Here is a 16,825-nt window from a genome sequence, read left to right as displayed (position 1 = left end):
ACATTGAAGGAATATCAGTCTTAAAAGATCAGATAATGCCAGTGTTGGTTTTACTGCTGCAAATTGCATATTTATTGCATCCATTCAGCAGAAGTGGTAAAACCAATATTTATAATGGTGGAACCACCATTAATGTTCTCAGATCTTAGACCTCTCTGTAGGTTTATTTCACAAGAGGTGTCCAGTCAGAACATATCATAATCACCTAACATCATGAGACAAATAACTTTGACTCGTGAGACCCAGAAGTAATTGTAGTGATACAACATGTAGTTTATTTAAACACTTTTTGAAGAACAGATATCTAACTAAATGTGCAATAAAGAGCCTCAAAAACAGAAGGACGATGGCGTTTCAATCATCAGTGGATTAACTGTACTTTTAATATGTATTGATACTCTTGCAACTATCTGGTGAAAAATAAGCTGTTATATATTAGCGTTTAATAGCACATCATCACAATAATGGCCATATGGTTAAGAAGAAATTGTTCTTTTTCAATAGCCTTGAATGTTTGCTTATGTGGCTTAGTAATGATATGTCATGGAGTCATTGTGACATCAATAAAATTATTATAATGTAACAATAACAACTGGCTTGAGGGCAGTTTAAAATGGTCATTGTTTACAACTGTGGTCTGTTTCTGGCATGCAGTAGAATATGACCATTATTACTAAAATCAAAAATGTTAAAATCATTTCTTCTCAGACCAAAACCTGGCAGAATGCATCCGGACATGAAAGTCTTTTGAATTTATACATCATCGGATATGGCCACTGTTACTAAAAAATGGAATAACCTTTAAGCAGCTTCTCCTAGAAAACTGCTGAATAGATTTTGACCAAACTCAGCAGAAAGCATCCTGGGCTGAAGACCATACAAATTTACAATAAAGATGCTAATCTGTTATAAAATATTGCAGCTGTTACTAAATATAGAAGACAATCTGTTATTAATTATGGCTGCTGTTACTAAATACAGATGCTAATCTATCATAAAATATGGCTGCTGTTACTAAATATAGAAGACAATCTGTTATTAATTATGGCTGCTGTTACTAAATACAGATGCCAATCTATCATAAAATATGGCTGCTGTTACTAAATATAGATGATAATCTGTTATAAAATATGGCTGCTGTTACTAAATATGGAAAGTTCGTCAAGATTTTGTAAATAATAAATAAATAACCACTTTAAATAACAGAAATTGACCAAATGTGACAGAAATTGGCCTTTCTTGAAATTTATGTAAAAAGATGCTGCTTCACCATTAACCATCAAATATGGCTGCACTTACTTCACTTGCTGCTGTTGTAGGGTTTGATGCCATTTTTCATCATAAGATAGGGTATGCATGGCAGCCAGTATAAATGGTGGAGGAAGAACCTGGGAAAACCCCAGAAAGAACCACTGACCCATGAGAAGCTACTGGCAAGCTTTCTCACATACCTACATTGGCCGAACTCGAGACTCGGACCCACGCAGACAGAGGTGAGAACTTACTTCAGTAGAAAATCAGTTATGCAATTATATCTAAAAACAATGCTGAACAGAAATTGTTGGACTTTGATATAGTTCATCCTGGCATAGGGTCATTTCTGTATTGGACAAGTGATCCGACATTGTTGAAGATGCAAGATACAGAGCACCTTGTTTTCATAATAGATGGAGTCAACAGCACTAGAGAAATTTCAACGAAAACCATTTACTGAGTCCCAGATTTCTTAGCTACCTGCGCTTATATTGATTTATAACTGGAACACTGGGACATCTTGTTTTCAAACATTTTACACCTATTCCAGTCAGTTAGGGAGTTTGACTGGTATATTGATCCATCATTTAAGAGTAATTATGGTGAGAATTATTTGCCATTGTAAGGTATCTTTGTTGCTCAGTTTTGAATTGCAAAAAGTGGAAAACAAGTCACAGTATTTTTTAACAGCTCATAAAGTTCATTAGAATTTGTTCCACAAATAAGGGGGTGATAATGGGTGTAAAGTGGGGTGAAAGGCAAATTTATGTCAAAAATATGGTGAAGGCATAATTAAGTTTAATTGGAAAAAAAACATATTAGTCTGGATTACCCCAGCTAATGCCTTAACCATCAATACCTTTAATCCTCTAAACCTAATTTCCAGAACAGAATTAAATTTTTTATATGGTAACTCAACCCATTCAGGCTGTCCCTTTCATTTAGACTCAAGATTTGTCACACTTCCGGATTATTATGGATGTGACTGGGAAGATTTAAGGACATTGGAAATGCGTTACAATAATAAATTCCATGGAAATGCAAGTTAGACATGTAAGTTACCATTTCTTATCTTGACATTATATTCACTCTCTACTGTTCATTAAGTATAAACTATTCCTTTCTAAGTTTGGAAAGTGTTGGGTATCTTTTCAGATAATGAACAATTGTTCTGCCTTTGCTTTGTTGATGAAAATGTCAAGTGGCTAACACTGCTTGCTTCCAGCCAGAACAAAATTGCTGAACATATTAGGTTGATATGAAGGTCACATTGTTAAATACAACTGTTTATTATTATTATTATTATTTTCAGGCAACAAGGCAGCAGTCCATGAATTATGGATGTATAGCGGAAAACAGGGACACTTCTGAGGTTTGATTTTAAAAATGAGTAATAGTTATATAATTTAGATAAAACCAAGATTGTACTAAACTGCCACTAACCCCAATACGTACATACATACATAACCTCTCCCTTGATAACTCGTGCACAACGGGGTCCAAAAAAAAAAGATTGCATTATAAGCAAGGGCATGAGTCACTGAAGGATCTCCAAGAATTGGAAAAAAATCCTCTTATATATCGAGAAAACAGTGAGGGGGTGGGGAACTGGGCTGTTTAATGACTGAGTCCTCCTTTTCCAATCATGTTCATAATAATTGTTATTAACACACTTTTTCTAATGAAGTTGTTCATTATTCTGTATAAATAACATTTATTTTCAAAATTTCCAACATGTAAAAGATCATTCCAACTGTTTTCAACAACCATTACGTGTACGAGAAAACATCTGTGTATTGCATCAATGCTTTTTGTTTTGTTAATTAGTCTGGTTCCTGGAGTGGTATTTAATACTATGCTGCCAAGTCGGGAGTCAGGTTAGCCAGGAACTACACTATATGTTGATACACCACCAAACAAGATTCCTTTCTTTCAAAAACTAGTGACATTTATTTTGTGAGACAATTGCCTATGGTGAAACACAATTTTTGTATTGTTCAGTTAGTACTGTATTGGTGTTGCAATTTCATTAAAAGTAATAGTGAAACTTCTTATCATCCCTGAGGATATTTCTAAGTGCCACTTCAGGAATTCTCTGAAAATTGTTTGCCCATATTGGTCTGTATCTGTGAAACCATGTTCTTTATTTTATGAAGTATTCATTTCGCTTGGTTGCCTTGCTATCTTTGATGACAGTTATGAAGGAGTTGGTTAATTTAAGATAGATTATGTTACATACACAATGACAGTGTTCGATTTTAAATATGTAAGACTTGCATGCCTTTTAACTATTTTTATTTATTCTACCTCCTTTATTTGATTCAAAAGACATAATTAAAGTGATAATACAAAAGATGACAGCTTTTAATTTAGTGCAACAAAACAGCTATTACTTCTGCAAGTCAGTTATCAAAACACAGTTGGCACTGTTATGATAAATTGACACATTTTACGTTTAAATACACATTGTATCACCATGATTACACTTAAGTTGAACTAAAAGATTTAATTAAAACAAAATTTTCACTTAATAAATATTATTTTATTGGCATTTAAATATTAATGTACTGCTGCCTACACTAGGCACAAGTGGCATTTTCCTTGATCAAAATTTCCTTGAATATCTATAATTATGGTGTACTAAGAATGTTGTTTGGAGAGAAAATGTAACCATTTATATGACTTCTTATTAAAAGTTGATAATTTCAAATTGTTGATTAAAATTTCCAGGTCATATCTGCCGTTTGTGACCATAAAACGAGCGATATATCAAGGTTTCAGTTACCAATTTTGATCGTGATTTTTTTCAAGTTCAAGAAATAGGATCTATTTTGGGGGTATTTTCTGGTTTAAAAAAAGGGTTCCATGCCTGACCCCGTGTTATAAGTGGGTTATCAGGTAGCGAGTTATCAAGGGAGTGATGTACTTACATACAGACAGACAAACAGATAGAAATTCAAAGGTAATTTAGTATGGCATGAGAGTGCCTGTCCAAGTGATATGTCCTGAATAACTGATGAAATTCAAACCAGGGATATGCTGCTGCTGTTTCATTCCATAGGCCATGCCTGCAGTTTGTTAAGTAATAGGAACAAACAATATCCTAAATTAGTATGGATGACAGTCCTCCCTGCCAGCAGTTTGTTAACCAATAGAAACAAACAACACCCTAAATTAATATGGATGACAATCCTGCAATTCCATTAATCATTCTATGAGTACAGTCTAGAAAATGAACATTTACTAGAATTGATTGGTAGTTACAGAAGTTTGGAATTAATTATTTCTGATTTTCTTTGATACTGTATATACTCGTTTATAAGTCTCTTCCAACTGCACACAGCACACACCCAGATTACTGTCGCATAGTTTACCAGCAGATCTGGGTCAGTGCAGTTTGTTAGGAGCAATCAGTTGAACAAACAGTGACCCTGATCTGTAGCTTTTAAATTGTTTTACAGGTGTTAAGTTGTTTTACAGGTGTTAGAATGTTGTACAGGTGTTACATTATTTTGCAGGTGCTACATTATGTGGAGAAACCAGAAACTTTCATCAGTACAACAATCAACTGTGGCATATACCTGTGCTCACCATGTATATTTGAACCTCTAAAGAGAATATTCAAGCAGAATTTGGAGGAAAATTACAAGTATGAAATATTTATTTTTCTTCTGATAGTGAAAATGAATTTTTGGGGATGGGTGTTTGCAATTTTTTTTGTTGATGCCTGTGGATTTTACAAGCCATGAATTTAAAGTCACATAAACAGTGATTCTCCTGTGGATCCAAGACTTGCCAACCCTTATAATTTTGCTTTTTAGGAAATAGCCCTTAAAATAAAAGAATTAAGGATTAAAATAACATATTGCAGAAATATGATTGTTTGTGGTAAAATAAGGTTTATCTGTATTTGATTCATAGTCAGGTTTCATAATTGAGTCATTGGAATTTGTGATTGAATCAGACTAACTATACCAGAGTACCTCCGATGCTTTAAACTTCATATTTTTGATGCAGAGCATCTGCATTGGTAATTTGCTTATTTTTTTTAAAATGATGTCCAGCAAGTGACATGCCAGATGAAAGGGACAGTAAATCTCTTCAGACGTTCTTCCAGTACAGAATAATAAAAGGGGATATTCAAATTCTTGGTGGGAAAGGTCAGGAAGGATAGCTGTCACGTTTAGTAGACATCATGTTTTGATTTGAGTATGTCACATGGCAGGAATGATGATTGCCATCGGGCCCACGTCAACATTTTTTATAAGGATTACACCAGGTTGAGAGATATCAAGAAGTCATTAAGCTCCATGAACATTGGAATTGCAGTTTGTGAACCTGTACTGGATATAATTAAGGTTCAAGTCAACTTTATAAACGTTCGAGATAAACACAATGTTTAAAGATGTTGCATCAGTATTGACTCATACTTATTGAGTCCAGCTTGACAATACATGATATTTTGTTACTCCTTACTGAAAACTGGTCCATCGTTATGGAAAAAGATTGACTGCCTTACTGAGAAAGTTTTGTTAGGGTTGGTGGGTCTGGGCTACTGTCCTCATTCAAAAAATTTAATTGCTGCCAAAACATATCAATTCATTGTATTTGTATTAAAACTTTAATTGTTTTTGGGACTAAGTGATCTTGGTTTTGTATTTATTGAAGTGTAAAAGTTACCTAATCACTCACAAAGTAAATAAAGTCAGAGTCATTTGGTAAAATTTACACTAATAAATAGCCAGGCTTGCTCATTTACCTTTTACAATTCCAATTTTCCTCCTTTCTCTCATCAGATCGGTGTATTCCATCAAACATTTGGTTTTAGGTAGCATGTAGGTTTCTCTAATTAGCCTATTCACATGGCACCAGAGTACATTGCCCCATCTTCAGAGCAAAGGGTGGTTGAGCCTTGTATATTAAGTATTTTGTATTTTAGATAACATAAAATGTTGGAGTGGGTCATTGTTGTGATATGAGGACTTTATGTGGTTTCTTTTTAATTCTTACTAGGTTATTGCTTTTAAGCTTGCGTCTAGTACCTGTTGTTTTAGCATTCATTCTTCAAGCATTCTACTCATTTCAATCTTTCAAAAACAAAAGTTTTACCCATTCTTATTGAACTCCCTGATTCATATGTCATATGGCCGTGACCTTCAGTAACAGCTGGTGAAAACTCATTGTGTGGTTTGCTTGATCTGGCTACAGGTGTGAGTGATTAAGCACAGAAGGAGAGGGCAATTACACAGTTTGAACTTCTAATCAGGGATTTTATGTGGGGTATTTTGGTTTAGTTGGAAAATGAAGTTATTTGGCAAAGAAAATCAGTGACATGAGTTTGCCTCGTATTTTTTTAGTAGGTAAATAAAGTATTATTCGATACCAGAACATTAATGTGACAGAATCTGTATACTGAGAATAAGAAAAAATTAATAAAAAATTGGGAATTTTTTAATGGGTATTATTTGAAATATTGTTTACTTTTGTAAAGGACTAGTTCATTTCCTAAAAATGATAATAAATTCCATATTTTGTCTATATATTGTTTTTGAATCTTGAATTCATTTGATTATGTAACGCTGGATACACAAACAAGATGGGGAATATGGACATCTTGTACAATTTATTTTCTCAAGTAAATGATCTTTTATTTAATAAATATACGTTGACATATTTGACAATTATGACATATTTATATCTCTGTTGAAACTGTTGTCAGTGGTAACCATCCATTTCACTTTTGCCCTTCAGTGTCAGTGGTACCAAGGACTTTTTGTGGTAAATTTCATAAAAAAAATAATGCATGTCTGTTGTTTAGCAAGGTCTGATGTACCCAGATAACAGTTTTTTTGCACTAAAGTAAAGAATCAAAAAATTTGCTTCATCAAACATATTGCCCAGTGTACTATATTATTTTCGTATTGTGTTAGTTGTAGCCAGAGTTCAAGATTTGCACACATGTAATTCTACCAATAACAAGTACCATCTTAAAGGTCACCTTACTGCAATTATCATTTTAAAGATGAAATCTGCCATTTTTGAGAATTAGAAATTAATTTTTTTAAATTGTGAGATGAAAATAAAAATGGTTATTGCTCATTCTATCCACCCAGTACATACACTTGTCATTAGCTTTCTGTTGGGGACCCGGAACTGTTCCACCAGTACAAGAACTGGTGCAGTGATGCATGCTGGGCGATTAATGATATAAATAAGAATTGTTATGCAATGGCTATAAATTAATTATCTTATTCTTGTACTTTGGAAAGCTTACGACAAAGGCAGGATATTAATTGAGGTGTTGGCAGAATATATATATTTATTGATTGCTGCAATGAATCTTTTATAATGGTTTATCTTTTTCATTCTGCATATATTTCCTTAATTTGTTGCTGTTATTAAATTCACACACACACACACAGACACACATGCGCACACATAATGAAACAATCTGGGTAAATTATGTGTATATCAGACCTTGATTGATAAATTGCATTGTGGACAGTTTTTCATGCAGGTTGTGTGTTTTCGTTTAATCTCCTTTGTTTGCATACCTCATTTATCGTTAACAGTTTTATAATTGTTAAATATTTTACTTACTGCAAAATTACAGAAGCAAGTTTCCTGACATGAATTATTCTTCATATTGGTATGTTACGCTTCAACATGACATACAATAGATATTCTGTTAAAAGAATGAAAAAGTTGATACTGTTATGCTGTTTGGCATTACATTTCAGAAGACTTTCTTTTCTATAGTATTAAGTTAAAACTGTAATCTCCAGTGTTCTCATATATGTTTTATCTGCTGATTCAGAAGAATTTAAAATGTTTTTCGTGTTTGAGGTTTGCCATGAACTTTATTTTACAGTTGTTAAAAATAAAATAAAAATTGAGCTTATGGTCTTATGAATAATACAGTTTGATTAGATCTGGATTTAAGGTTTTACTGGGGCCCTGAGTGGCCGAGTGGTCTAAAGCGCTCTCCGTTATGGATCGCTGCCATCTCACCTCTGTCTGCGTGGGTTCGAGTCTTGGAATAGGCCAATGTGGGTATGTGAGAAAGCTTGCCAGTAGCTTCTTGAGGGTCGGTGGTTCTTTCCAAGGATTTTCTGGGTTCTTCCTCTGCCATTAATACTGGCCGCCATGTATAGCCTATCGTGTGCTGAAAAATGGCATTAAACCCTACAACAACAACAACAACAGCAAAATGGATTTACCTGTTAATTGATATTGGCCTGAAAGGTTTATTTACTTTGTTGAGTCTATTCAACATGTGGTTGTTGTTTTTATGCCAATCTCTATAAACATCACACCAATAATTATCAGAACATGCAGAAATCCTCCATTTTATTTGCAAGCCTTGCTTTGTTTGCTTTTTCTCAGATATTGGAATTTTTCCCAATGAACTGTCACTTTTAGAATAAACCCAACTGAATGGTGATTGCATGTTCACATTATGCCCTAAAATTACATTAGATTCTCAATTGATTGTATGTGTATTTGTAAACATCGGTTGATTTGTACTTTGCCTGCCTGATATTTACCCTGTATGCCTAAATTTGAGATGCATATCAGCTGTAGTCATTTGTGCCCTGTGCGAATGGAACCTGAGATCACACGGATCTAGTTGGCATGATACATTTTTCCCCACTAGCTGTATTTACCATTAAGCTCATTTTTAATGAAAAATAGCCAGAACCTGGTCATTACAAGATCTTAGCTCACTTGGTGATAAGGCCAAGTGAACCTGTGGTATGGTCCTCTGTCCGTTGTGCATAATCCATCATGAGTTGTCTGCCATGTGTCATCCAACCATTGTTATTTACAACTTCTTTAAAATTGCTGAATTTAAAAGTAAGCATTCTTGAATGAAGCTCTTTCAGACTTGTTCAGATGAGGCTACTCTGCAATCAGAGATAACGGCTGCCATTTGTACAACAAGAATTTTTTAAAATGATTTCTCAAAAAATGGCTGAATAGAATTTGACCTGATTTGACAGAAAGCATTCGGTATGAGAGTGTTTCAGATTTATTAAAAGGATGCAGTTCAACCATCAAATATGGATGCTATTTCTAAAAATAGAAAAACTTTTGAAACAACTTCTCAAAAAACTGCTCAACAGAAATGCACCAAATTTAAGAGAAAGCATTTTTGCATAAAGGTTTTTCAGTTTTTTAATGATGCCAGTTCATCAAAGTTTTATATTCATTTTATATTTAAAATGCTTATTTTTAACCTTCAATTTGTTTGTAATAAAGGTTTGCTGCAGTATCCATCCATCCAAAGGCCTGTCCCAAGATGTTGACCAGCAATATTGCACAGAAATGATACAATTGGCAAATAAAATTTAAAGCTACTTTAGGTACACAAAATAACATTTGTTGCACATACCTGTATGCATATTCATATCATCTGAATATGGAGTTTTTTTCTTCCAGTTTTTAAAATCTTTAAATTTTAAGTCTGTAGGGGGAACGTACATATTTTACAAAGCACACATCTAGTCATTTGCTCAGCCTGAGTTAGCAAATGGAAAAAGTTAGCTATTTGCATCACAATAACTGATCCCCTGGTGTCAGGATAATGTGACTGGGTGGAACATCATGGTACATGTCTGCGGCATTATGCATCAGTGCTAGACATCACTTAAAACTGCCACACTGCAGACATCATATGAATGGAATATTGTTAAAGCTACATTAAAAATCGAAATCACACACACATATCACTAAAAATGTAACACGGTCTCGTATACTTTTCAGTGATGTGAGAATTTATTTTCACAGAACTGCTATTGAAGTTTTAAATGTGTCTAAGCATTCTTCTGGTGCATCATTTTTTAAGACGCAGAATACGTACCATTTTACATCCGGCCGTAAGCATATTTGATCATGGTAGGATACACTTTAGTAACAGGTGATGTCATAATGGTGACATATAATATGATGGTCGCCTGATTTTGAGCTGTGGTTTAAGCATTGATTAAAGTACATAAACACATAAAGTTTTTACCATTCTGTGGCTGTTGAAGAAAAGTGCCTTGCCCAGGGCACTCCGTGGCAGTGGACCTTCAGTGCTACATTGCCTTGCCCAGGGCTGGCACTCCATGGAAGTGGACCTGATCTGATGGCATGAACTGAACCTGCATCCAGCAAGTTTACCACTGAGCCACTGTGATTCTGTGTTTTTCAAATAATCTGTGTCATTATATTCATTTAATGTTGTTTTATTTTCTTTCTTTGGCATGTTCAAAGAAAAGGGGTGAAATAATATACAAGTTCCATCTATTTTTGTGCAGTTGTATAAATGTAAGTATGTCAATTTATCCATCAGACTTACATTTCTGCTCCATAACTGGAGAGCTGTTTGAGACAAAGGGCTGGCTGTAGCTTGGTATAGTTTTGCATCAGCACTTGAAGGTGAGATGCATGTCACATTGGGCATCCTTTCTTAAGGGTCATGATGATGGCACAGTATTTATTTTATTGGTTCCATCATACTTTCGGGGGCCCCGTGTGGCTGAGTGGTCTAAAGCGCTCTCCGTTACAACAAAACAAGAAAAAAATCAATCATACTTTCTCTTTAGATCAGCCTCAGATCAGCTATCATGGTATGACTTGGGCAAGGCACTTTACTCGAATTGCACTAAATAACCTAGTTGTGTTGCTGTTCCATAACACACCAAATGAAACCGATTCAGTCCTTTCGTAGGTTGCACAGAACATTCTGTGGAACACTTTTCAAGACAATTTTGTGTATTTTTCTGTGTATCAAGACAGTCTAATGTTTTCATTAAGTGCTTTACACAGTTCAGGTGGTATTTTGAGTTTCAGCCTGTTAGATTTTTTACCAAGCTTTTTTTTATTGTTACTTACGGTATAACATTATTTGACTTACTACTGTTAGCTTTGATGTACAAGCCCAGAATGGAGCCTATCGGTAAGTATGCATGCATGTTACAGCTTCATGTTATTGGGTAAACAATACTATCCTAGGACAATCAAGAGTTCGCGATGGGTTTTTCCACTTGACAAGAGGGTTACAGACAAATTGAAAACACACTTCATAGCCCTTTTGCATTGGTGTAAATATATATTTTGTGTTTAGTATACCAACACAAAACTAAACACAGAAGTTTAACTTTATTTAAAAATGAATCTATTCTGATTTAAAAATCTCATGTCCCTAGGTTTTCGTTAAGAATTTGTTTATGATTGGGTTTTTTATTTTTTTAAATGGTACAGCCAGTGAAATGTAATGTAAAACTCCAGGTAACTATGTGAATATAAAATCTTCACTAATTACTGATAAATATTGTCTGTTTTATATCTACAGTACTGTGTTTCTGTTTACAATGAATTGCATCTATGTAAAAATGGTGCTGTGCTACAATATTTACAAGCACTTGTTCAATTCATTCACCTTTCTTTATAAATAACATAAGTTTGCCTGCTTATATACATGCACAGCACTCCCTCATTATAACACTTTGTAAGAGACCCTCATTACTTTGACTTCATGAAATGGATTCCCCTTGGCTGTACTCACCTTATAACAGGAACTGTGTTGTAATGATGAGTCTTATAGTGAGATTGCCTTATAATGAGATACATGATATATAAAGATTACTATAACTTCATGAAATGGGATCCCCATGGCTATACTCACCTTATAACAGGAACTGTGTTATAATGATCAGCCTTATAGTGAGATTGCCTTATAATGAGATACATGATGTATAAAGATTACTATTACTTCATGAAATGGGATCCCCTTGGCTATACTCACCTTATAACAGGAACTGTGATATAATGATCAGCCTTATAGTGAGATTGCCTTATAATGAGATACATGATGTATAAAGATTACTATTACTTCATGAAATGGGATCCCCTTGGCTATACTCACCTTATAACAGGAACTGTGATATAATGATCAGCCTTATAGTGAGATTGCCTTATAATGAGATACATGATGTATAAAGATTACTATTACTTCATGAAATGGGATCCCCTTGGCTATACTCACCTTATAACAGGAACTGTGTTATAATGATCAGCCTTATAGTGAGATTGCCTTATAATGAGATACATGATGTATAAAGATTACTATTACTTCATGAAATGGGATCCCTTCTTGGTTATACTCACATTATAACAAGAACTGTGTTATAATGATCAGCCTTATAGTGAGGTTGTGCTGTAAATTGTCATTAGTTTAAATCATTCACATGTAAAATTTCTGCCAATATTCCACTGTTGATTGTTGGCTATCCATTCAGATAGTTGTATAATTAATTCTTTCACCATTTCTAATGTAGCCTATACTGAACCATAGCTTCCCATGGATGTTGTCAAAATTTAGTTCATTTGATGATTTAAATGAAACATAAACTGGTTTGACAACCATCACTTCAAAGTTTGTGGTTTACAACACCTTTAGGTATCAATATAGAAAATTTATTTCATTTTTAGATTTGCCATTTCAGTCTTATTATTTGTTCTTTTTGTGATACATGTACATTGTAATAAGTAACATGTACAGTGGAACCTATCTTGAAAGACCACCTCTTTTGCCTAAACATATTGGTCTCTCAAGACAAGTGATCTCTTTTAACAGGTCAGAACACTATATAATCAATATATCAGTACATGGAGAACCTTGTCTCTCAAGACAGGTGGTCTCTCATAGCAGTGGTCTCTCAAGACAGGTTTTACTGTACATTGTAATAAATAAAATTTACATTGCAATAAATACACTGTATGGCATCCTTCATTGGACTGAATCTTAATTCTATGGGGATAATGTCTCAAAGGTAAAATCTTTCGCACTATCATTTGATGTACAGAATGATCAGTAACTAAAAGTTGATCAAAGTCTATTAGAATGTTATTTAAGGCAATTTTCAGACTTCCAAACAAGATGGATGCTTTAATGAACACATCTGTTCATCTTTAAATAAAATGAGTTCAGTTATCTTTGTAAATCATGTTGTTAAAAACTAGATTGAGAATGAATGCATGTTTGTAGTTCATTGAATTTTGCATGTTAACCTTTGTTGCAGCATGCTTGTATATTGTAAGATGTCCTGTTAATTTTAGCATGCTCTGATACCTTGTGAACCTGCTTTGGATGCAAGGCAGGTTTAGATTCCACTTTTATTTTCTCATATAAATAGAAATAGGAAGATGAAGCTCTGTTTTGCTTTACATTAAGAAATTACAATCAATATTATTAAACAAAAAAACAATATTTTGTTTGTTTTATTATTGGTCACAGTGGTTAGTGCAAATTTCAATAAGAAGTTATGTATTTCATTAGATGTTGTTTAATAAAAATAATTTCTCAATAAACAATCATATGATGAGGTGTCAATCAAAGAAAATTACCTAATTAAGTGCTTTCTCATCAGTAGGGTTTATTTATTTTGACAACTGTTGAAAACTGAATGCTCTTTTGGCATGATAACACTATAATTAACAGCTTAATTGGCTCAGTGGATTTCAGTATACGTAAATTGAAGATCTCATGGGATAACATCCATGTGCAGGGTCAGTCTGATTTTTACTTGTTAAAATCACACAGCATTGGCACATACATAGACACTACAATTTGTTATTTTAAGTCAGTTTGCATTTACATTTTAAGACAAACTAGATCATTGGAGACTAATTTACCAACTATAAACAATAGAATGACAATTAACTTAGCATACATGCATGCATAGATACATACATACATACATACATACATACATACATACATACATACATACATACATACATACATGCATGGTCTAGTGGTTAGAGAGTCTGCTTCAGAAGCAGGAGTTTGTGGGTTCGATCCCCGGCCGAGTCATACCAAAGACTTACAAAAATGGTATTAACAGCTGCCTCGCTTGGCACTCAGCATTAAGAGGTGTGTGTTAGGACTGGTTGGCCTGGTGTCATGATAATGTGACTGGGTGGGACATCATGCAGCATGATGCCCCAGTGCTAGACATCACTATAAACTACCACACTGCAGACATTGTAGCAATATGACTGAAAAATTTGTTAAAGCTACGTTAAAAATCCAAATCACATGCATACATACATGCATTATCATGTCCCTTTTATTTTGGTCAATTTTTTATGTTCGTGTTTTATTCCAAGACCATGCTGCTGATATGTGCTGTTTCTATATGTACAAATGACGAGAGTTTTGCTCAGTCATTGCCATGTGTTGTTGAGGATAATGTGTATGGTGACATTTAACATCACTATCTTGAGGAATTAACCAGTGCAAATAATATTGTTTGGTAAATGTAATTTTAACTATGAAGCTGTAAAGGGATGTAACTCCAACCTTACTGTTACATCAACTAGTGAGTTATACCTGTTTGATTTATCTATATTTTGAGTCTGTTATCAATTTATTGACTTTATTTAACTTCTTCAGATCCTATATCCATAAATATTAAAATCCATTAGATAAATATTTGTGTAGGACAATGCGGTGATAATTCTTGTGTATCAATGAATGTTGCTAGAGCCCCAACTGCCTTTTACCCAGCTTCTAACCAGAATCAGTCTCCTTCACTATGTTCTGCCCATAAACATGCTGCACTTGATGTTTATGGACCCTGTTGCTAACAAGTTGTCTAGAGAGGTGCATACATCTGTTTGCAAACACATTGCATGCTATACTAATTTTGTTTCAGTTTGGTCCTAAGAATGTTCTTTTAAAGGCATGTTATTTTTTTCAGCTATTTCTTTGTGTAATATTTTTACAGCACATGTCATTGTGAATTGTTTTTAGAAAATGACTCTACTCTTTAGATGTTGACCAGTGTGTTTTATTTATTGTCATGGTTACAACCTGATCAGTATTTAAAAAAAGATTCTAAAAATTATAGCCAATATCATCACTAAAATTTAGGTCTGTAATGATTTGCAGATATATTTAAAATGGAAGTAGATACAAAGTTGGTACCCTTTTTTTATTTTTATTATTTACAAGTTTCTTCAATTTTTAAAAAATCAGTGTAGAAATTATATTCACAATTATGGAACCATAAGCAGTTTTGTATCAGAAGGTTTATCAGATAATTTTTTGAATTGTGAAAACAGGTTACTATTAAAGACTTTACTTCTGTGCTGCCATTTTAAGGCATAAAATCAGATTCTATAACTTAGACCATGCCCAGTTAGATACTGCTAAGAACCAAAGATTTGTGTTGCATGCATTTAACCATGTTAGCATAGAGTTGATACAGCTAACCCAGAAAACTTCAAAGTCTGTTTCTTTATTCCTAAAAGTATCATAATATGTTGATGACATTACTTACCAAGATAGTAAAGTACTTTTGAAGGTGAATGAGTATTTGTAGCACATAGCATGTAAATATTAATCTCGTTTGAAGAATACAAATTATTAATTCCCTTAACTACATTGATAATTCTCAATACAACTATTACAATTAAGAATTATATATATATATATATATATATATATATATATATATATATATATATATATATATATATAATAATAATAATAATTATATATATTAATATATATAATATATAGATAACAATAGCTATTTAACTGTGTGCTTTATTTACTTACCATTTTTTAGATTGGAACCTGATTTATACTATAAGATAAAGTTTATTCAATATTGGTATAGTCGGCTTACAAAGTGCCTGTAGAAGTTGGAAGCCCAGACCACATTTCTAAAGAAGCCAAGTGTCCATCACATAGGGAAACTAGAATATACAGTATATACTTGTTGACAAGTCACATTTAACTGCAGACAAACACAGACACAGATCTACCATCACATAATGCACATACAGGTCTGGCTCTGTGATGTTTATTACAGCTAGTCATTTGAACACGATCTGCCAGTACATTATGCCACCACTTATCTGGGTCTGTGTTGTTTGCACTTGGATCTGACTTACAAGCTAATGTATACGGTATTTTGAACACAGAGTTTTGCTGGAATCATCGAGAATAAATGCTACTAATTTTATTATAATTTTATTTTCTCCACAGCTTTGACTACAACACACCAAACAAAGAAGTCATCAGAATGGAGCAAGATATATTTGTTCCATTGGCATCCACTGGAAAACTGTATGTTTTCCATACAACAAGATTCTGGAGCCAAATAAAATCAGCCGGGTAACAACCCCATCCTCTCCACTGTGTGGAAATCATTAAGTATAATGCTACAGTCTGGTCTCATAAATCTGACTGCTGATTCAATAGAAGTAGGGTTTTCTTTTTCACTTGCATCCTTCATACAGCCTTTAGTAGGTGACCCTATTTTTTTATGTGATTTGAGCAGTTACTGTGACTTCATTATTTTTATGTTGGGTTCCAACTTTGTGTGGATTTTGTGGTGGATACATTTAATGAACTTAAAGACATCAAAATAAGAAACAGTAGGAACCCTTGTCAGATCCATGAAGATAAATATTAATGACTCTCTCACTGTTTGCAAATCCAGGAAAATTGATTTTGATATTCTTGAAAATGAATTCATTGTTTTATACTTTACCTGACCATATGTCACTA

General features: G+C 33.6%; 1 protein-coding gene across 3 annotated transcripts in view; it reads left to right on the top strand.

Moving 5' to 3' along the window:
- Positions 1 to 16,825, top strand: part of LOC149790490 (mannose-1-phosphate guanyltransferase alpha-A-like) — a 48,426-nt gene that overhangs the window by 8,703 nt on the left and 22,898 nt on the right. Inside the window, exons 5-8 of one of the 3 annotated variants that reach the window (XM_089972534.1) lie at positions 2,567 to 2,626; positions 4,773 to 4,903; positions 11,165 to 11,197; positions 16,301 to 16,429. In XM_089972534.1, coding sequence (XP_089828660.1) covers positions 2,567 to 2,626; positions 4,773 to 4,903; positions 11,165 to 11,197; positions 16,301 to 16,429 — 353 coding nt within the window. Of the gene's footprint in view, positions 1 to 2,566; positions 2,627 to 4,772; positions 4,904 to 7,005; positions 7,033 to 11,164; positions 11,198 to 16,300; positions 16,430 to 16,825 lie in introns of all 3 variants that reach the window. The other 2 variants (XM_089972535.1, XM_089972537.1) reach the window with 2 other exon arrangements.

The sequence above is a fragment of the Sinohyriopsis cumingii genome, chromosome 10 (assembly GCF_028554795.1).
Source record: "Sinohyriopsis cumingii isolate HCF-2022 chromosome 10, ASM2855479v2, whole genome shotgun sequence".
Classification (NCBI taxonomy): Eukaryota; Metazoa; Mollusca; class Bivalvia; order Unionida; family Unionidae; genus Sinohyriopsis; species Sinohyriopsis cumingii.
The sequence above is the reverse complement of the archived record's forward strand: the minus strand, read 5'-3'. Positions and strand labels throughout refer to the sequence as shown.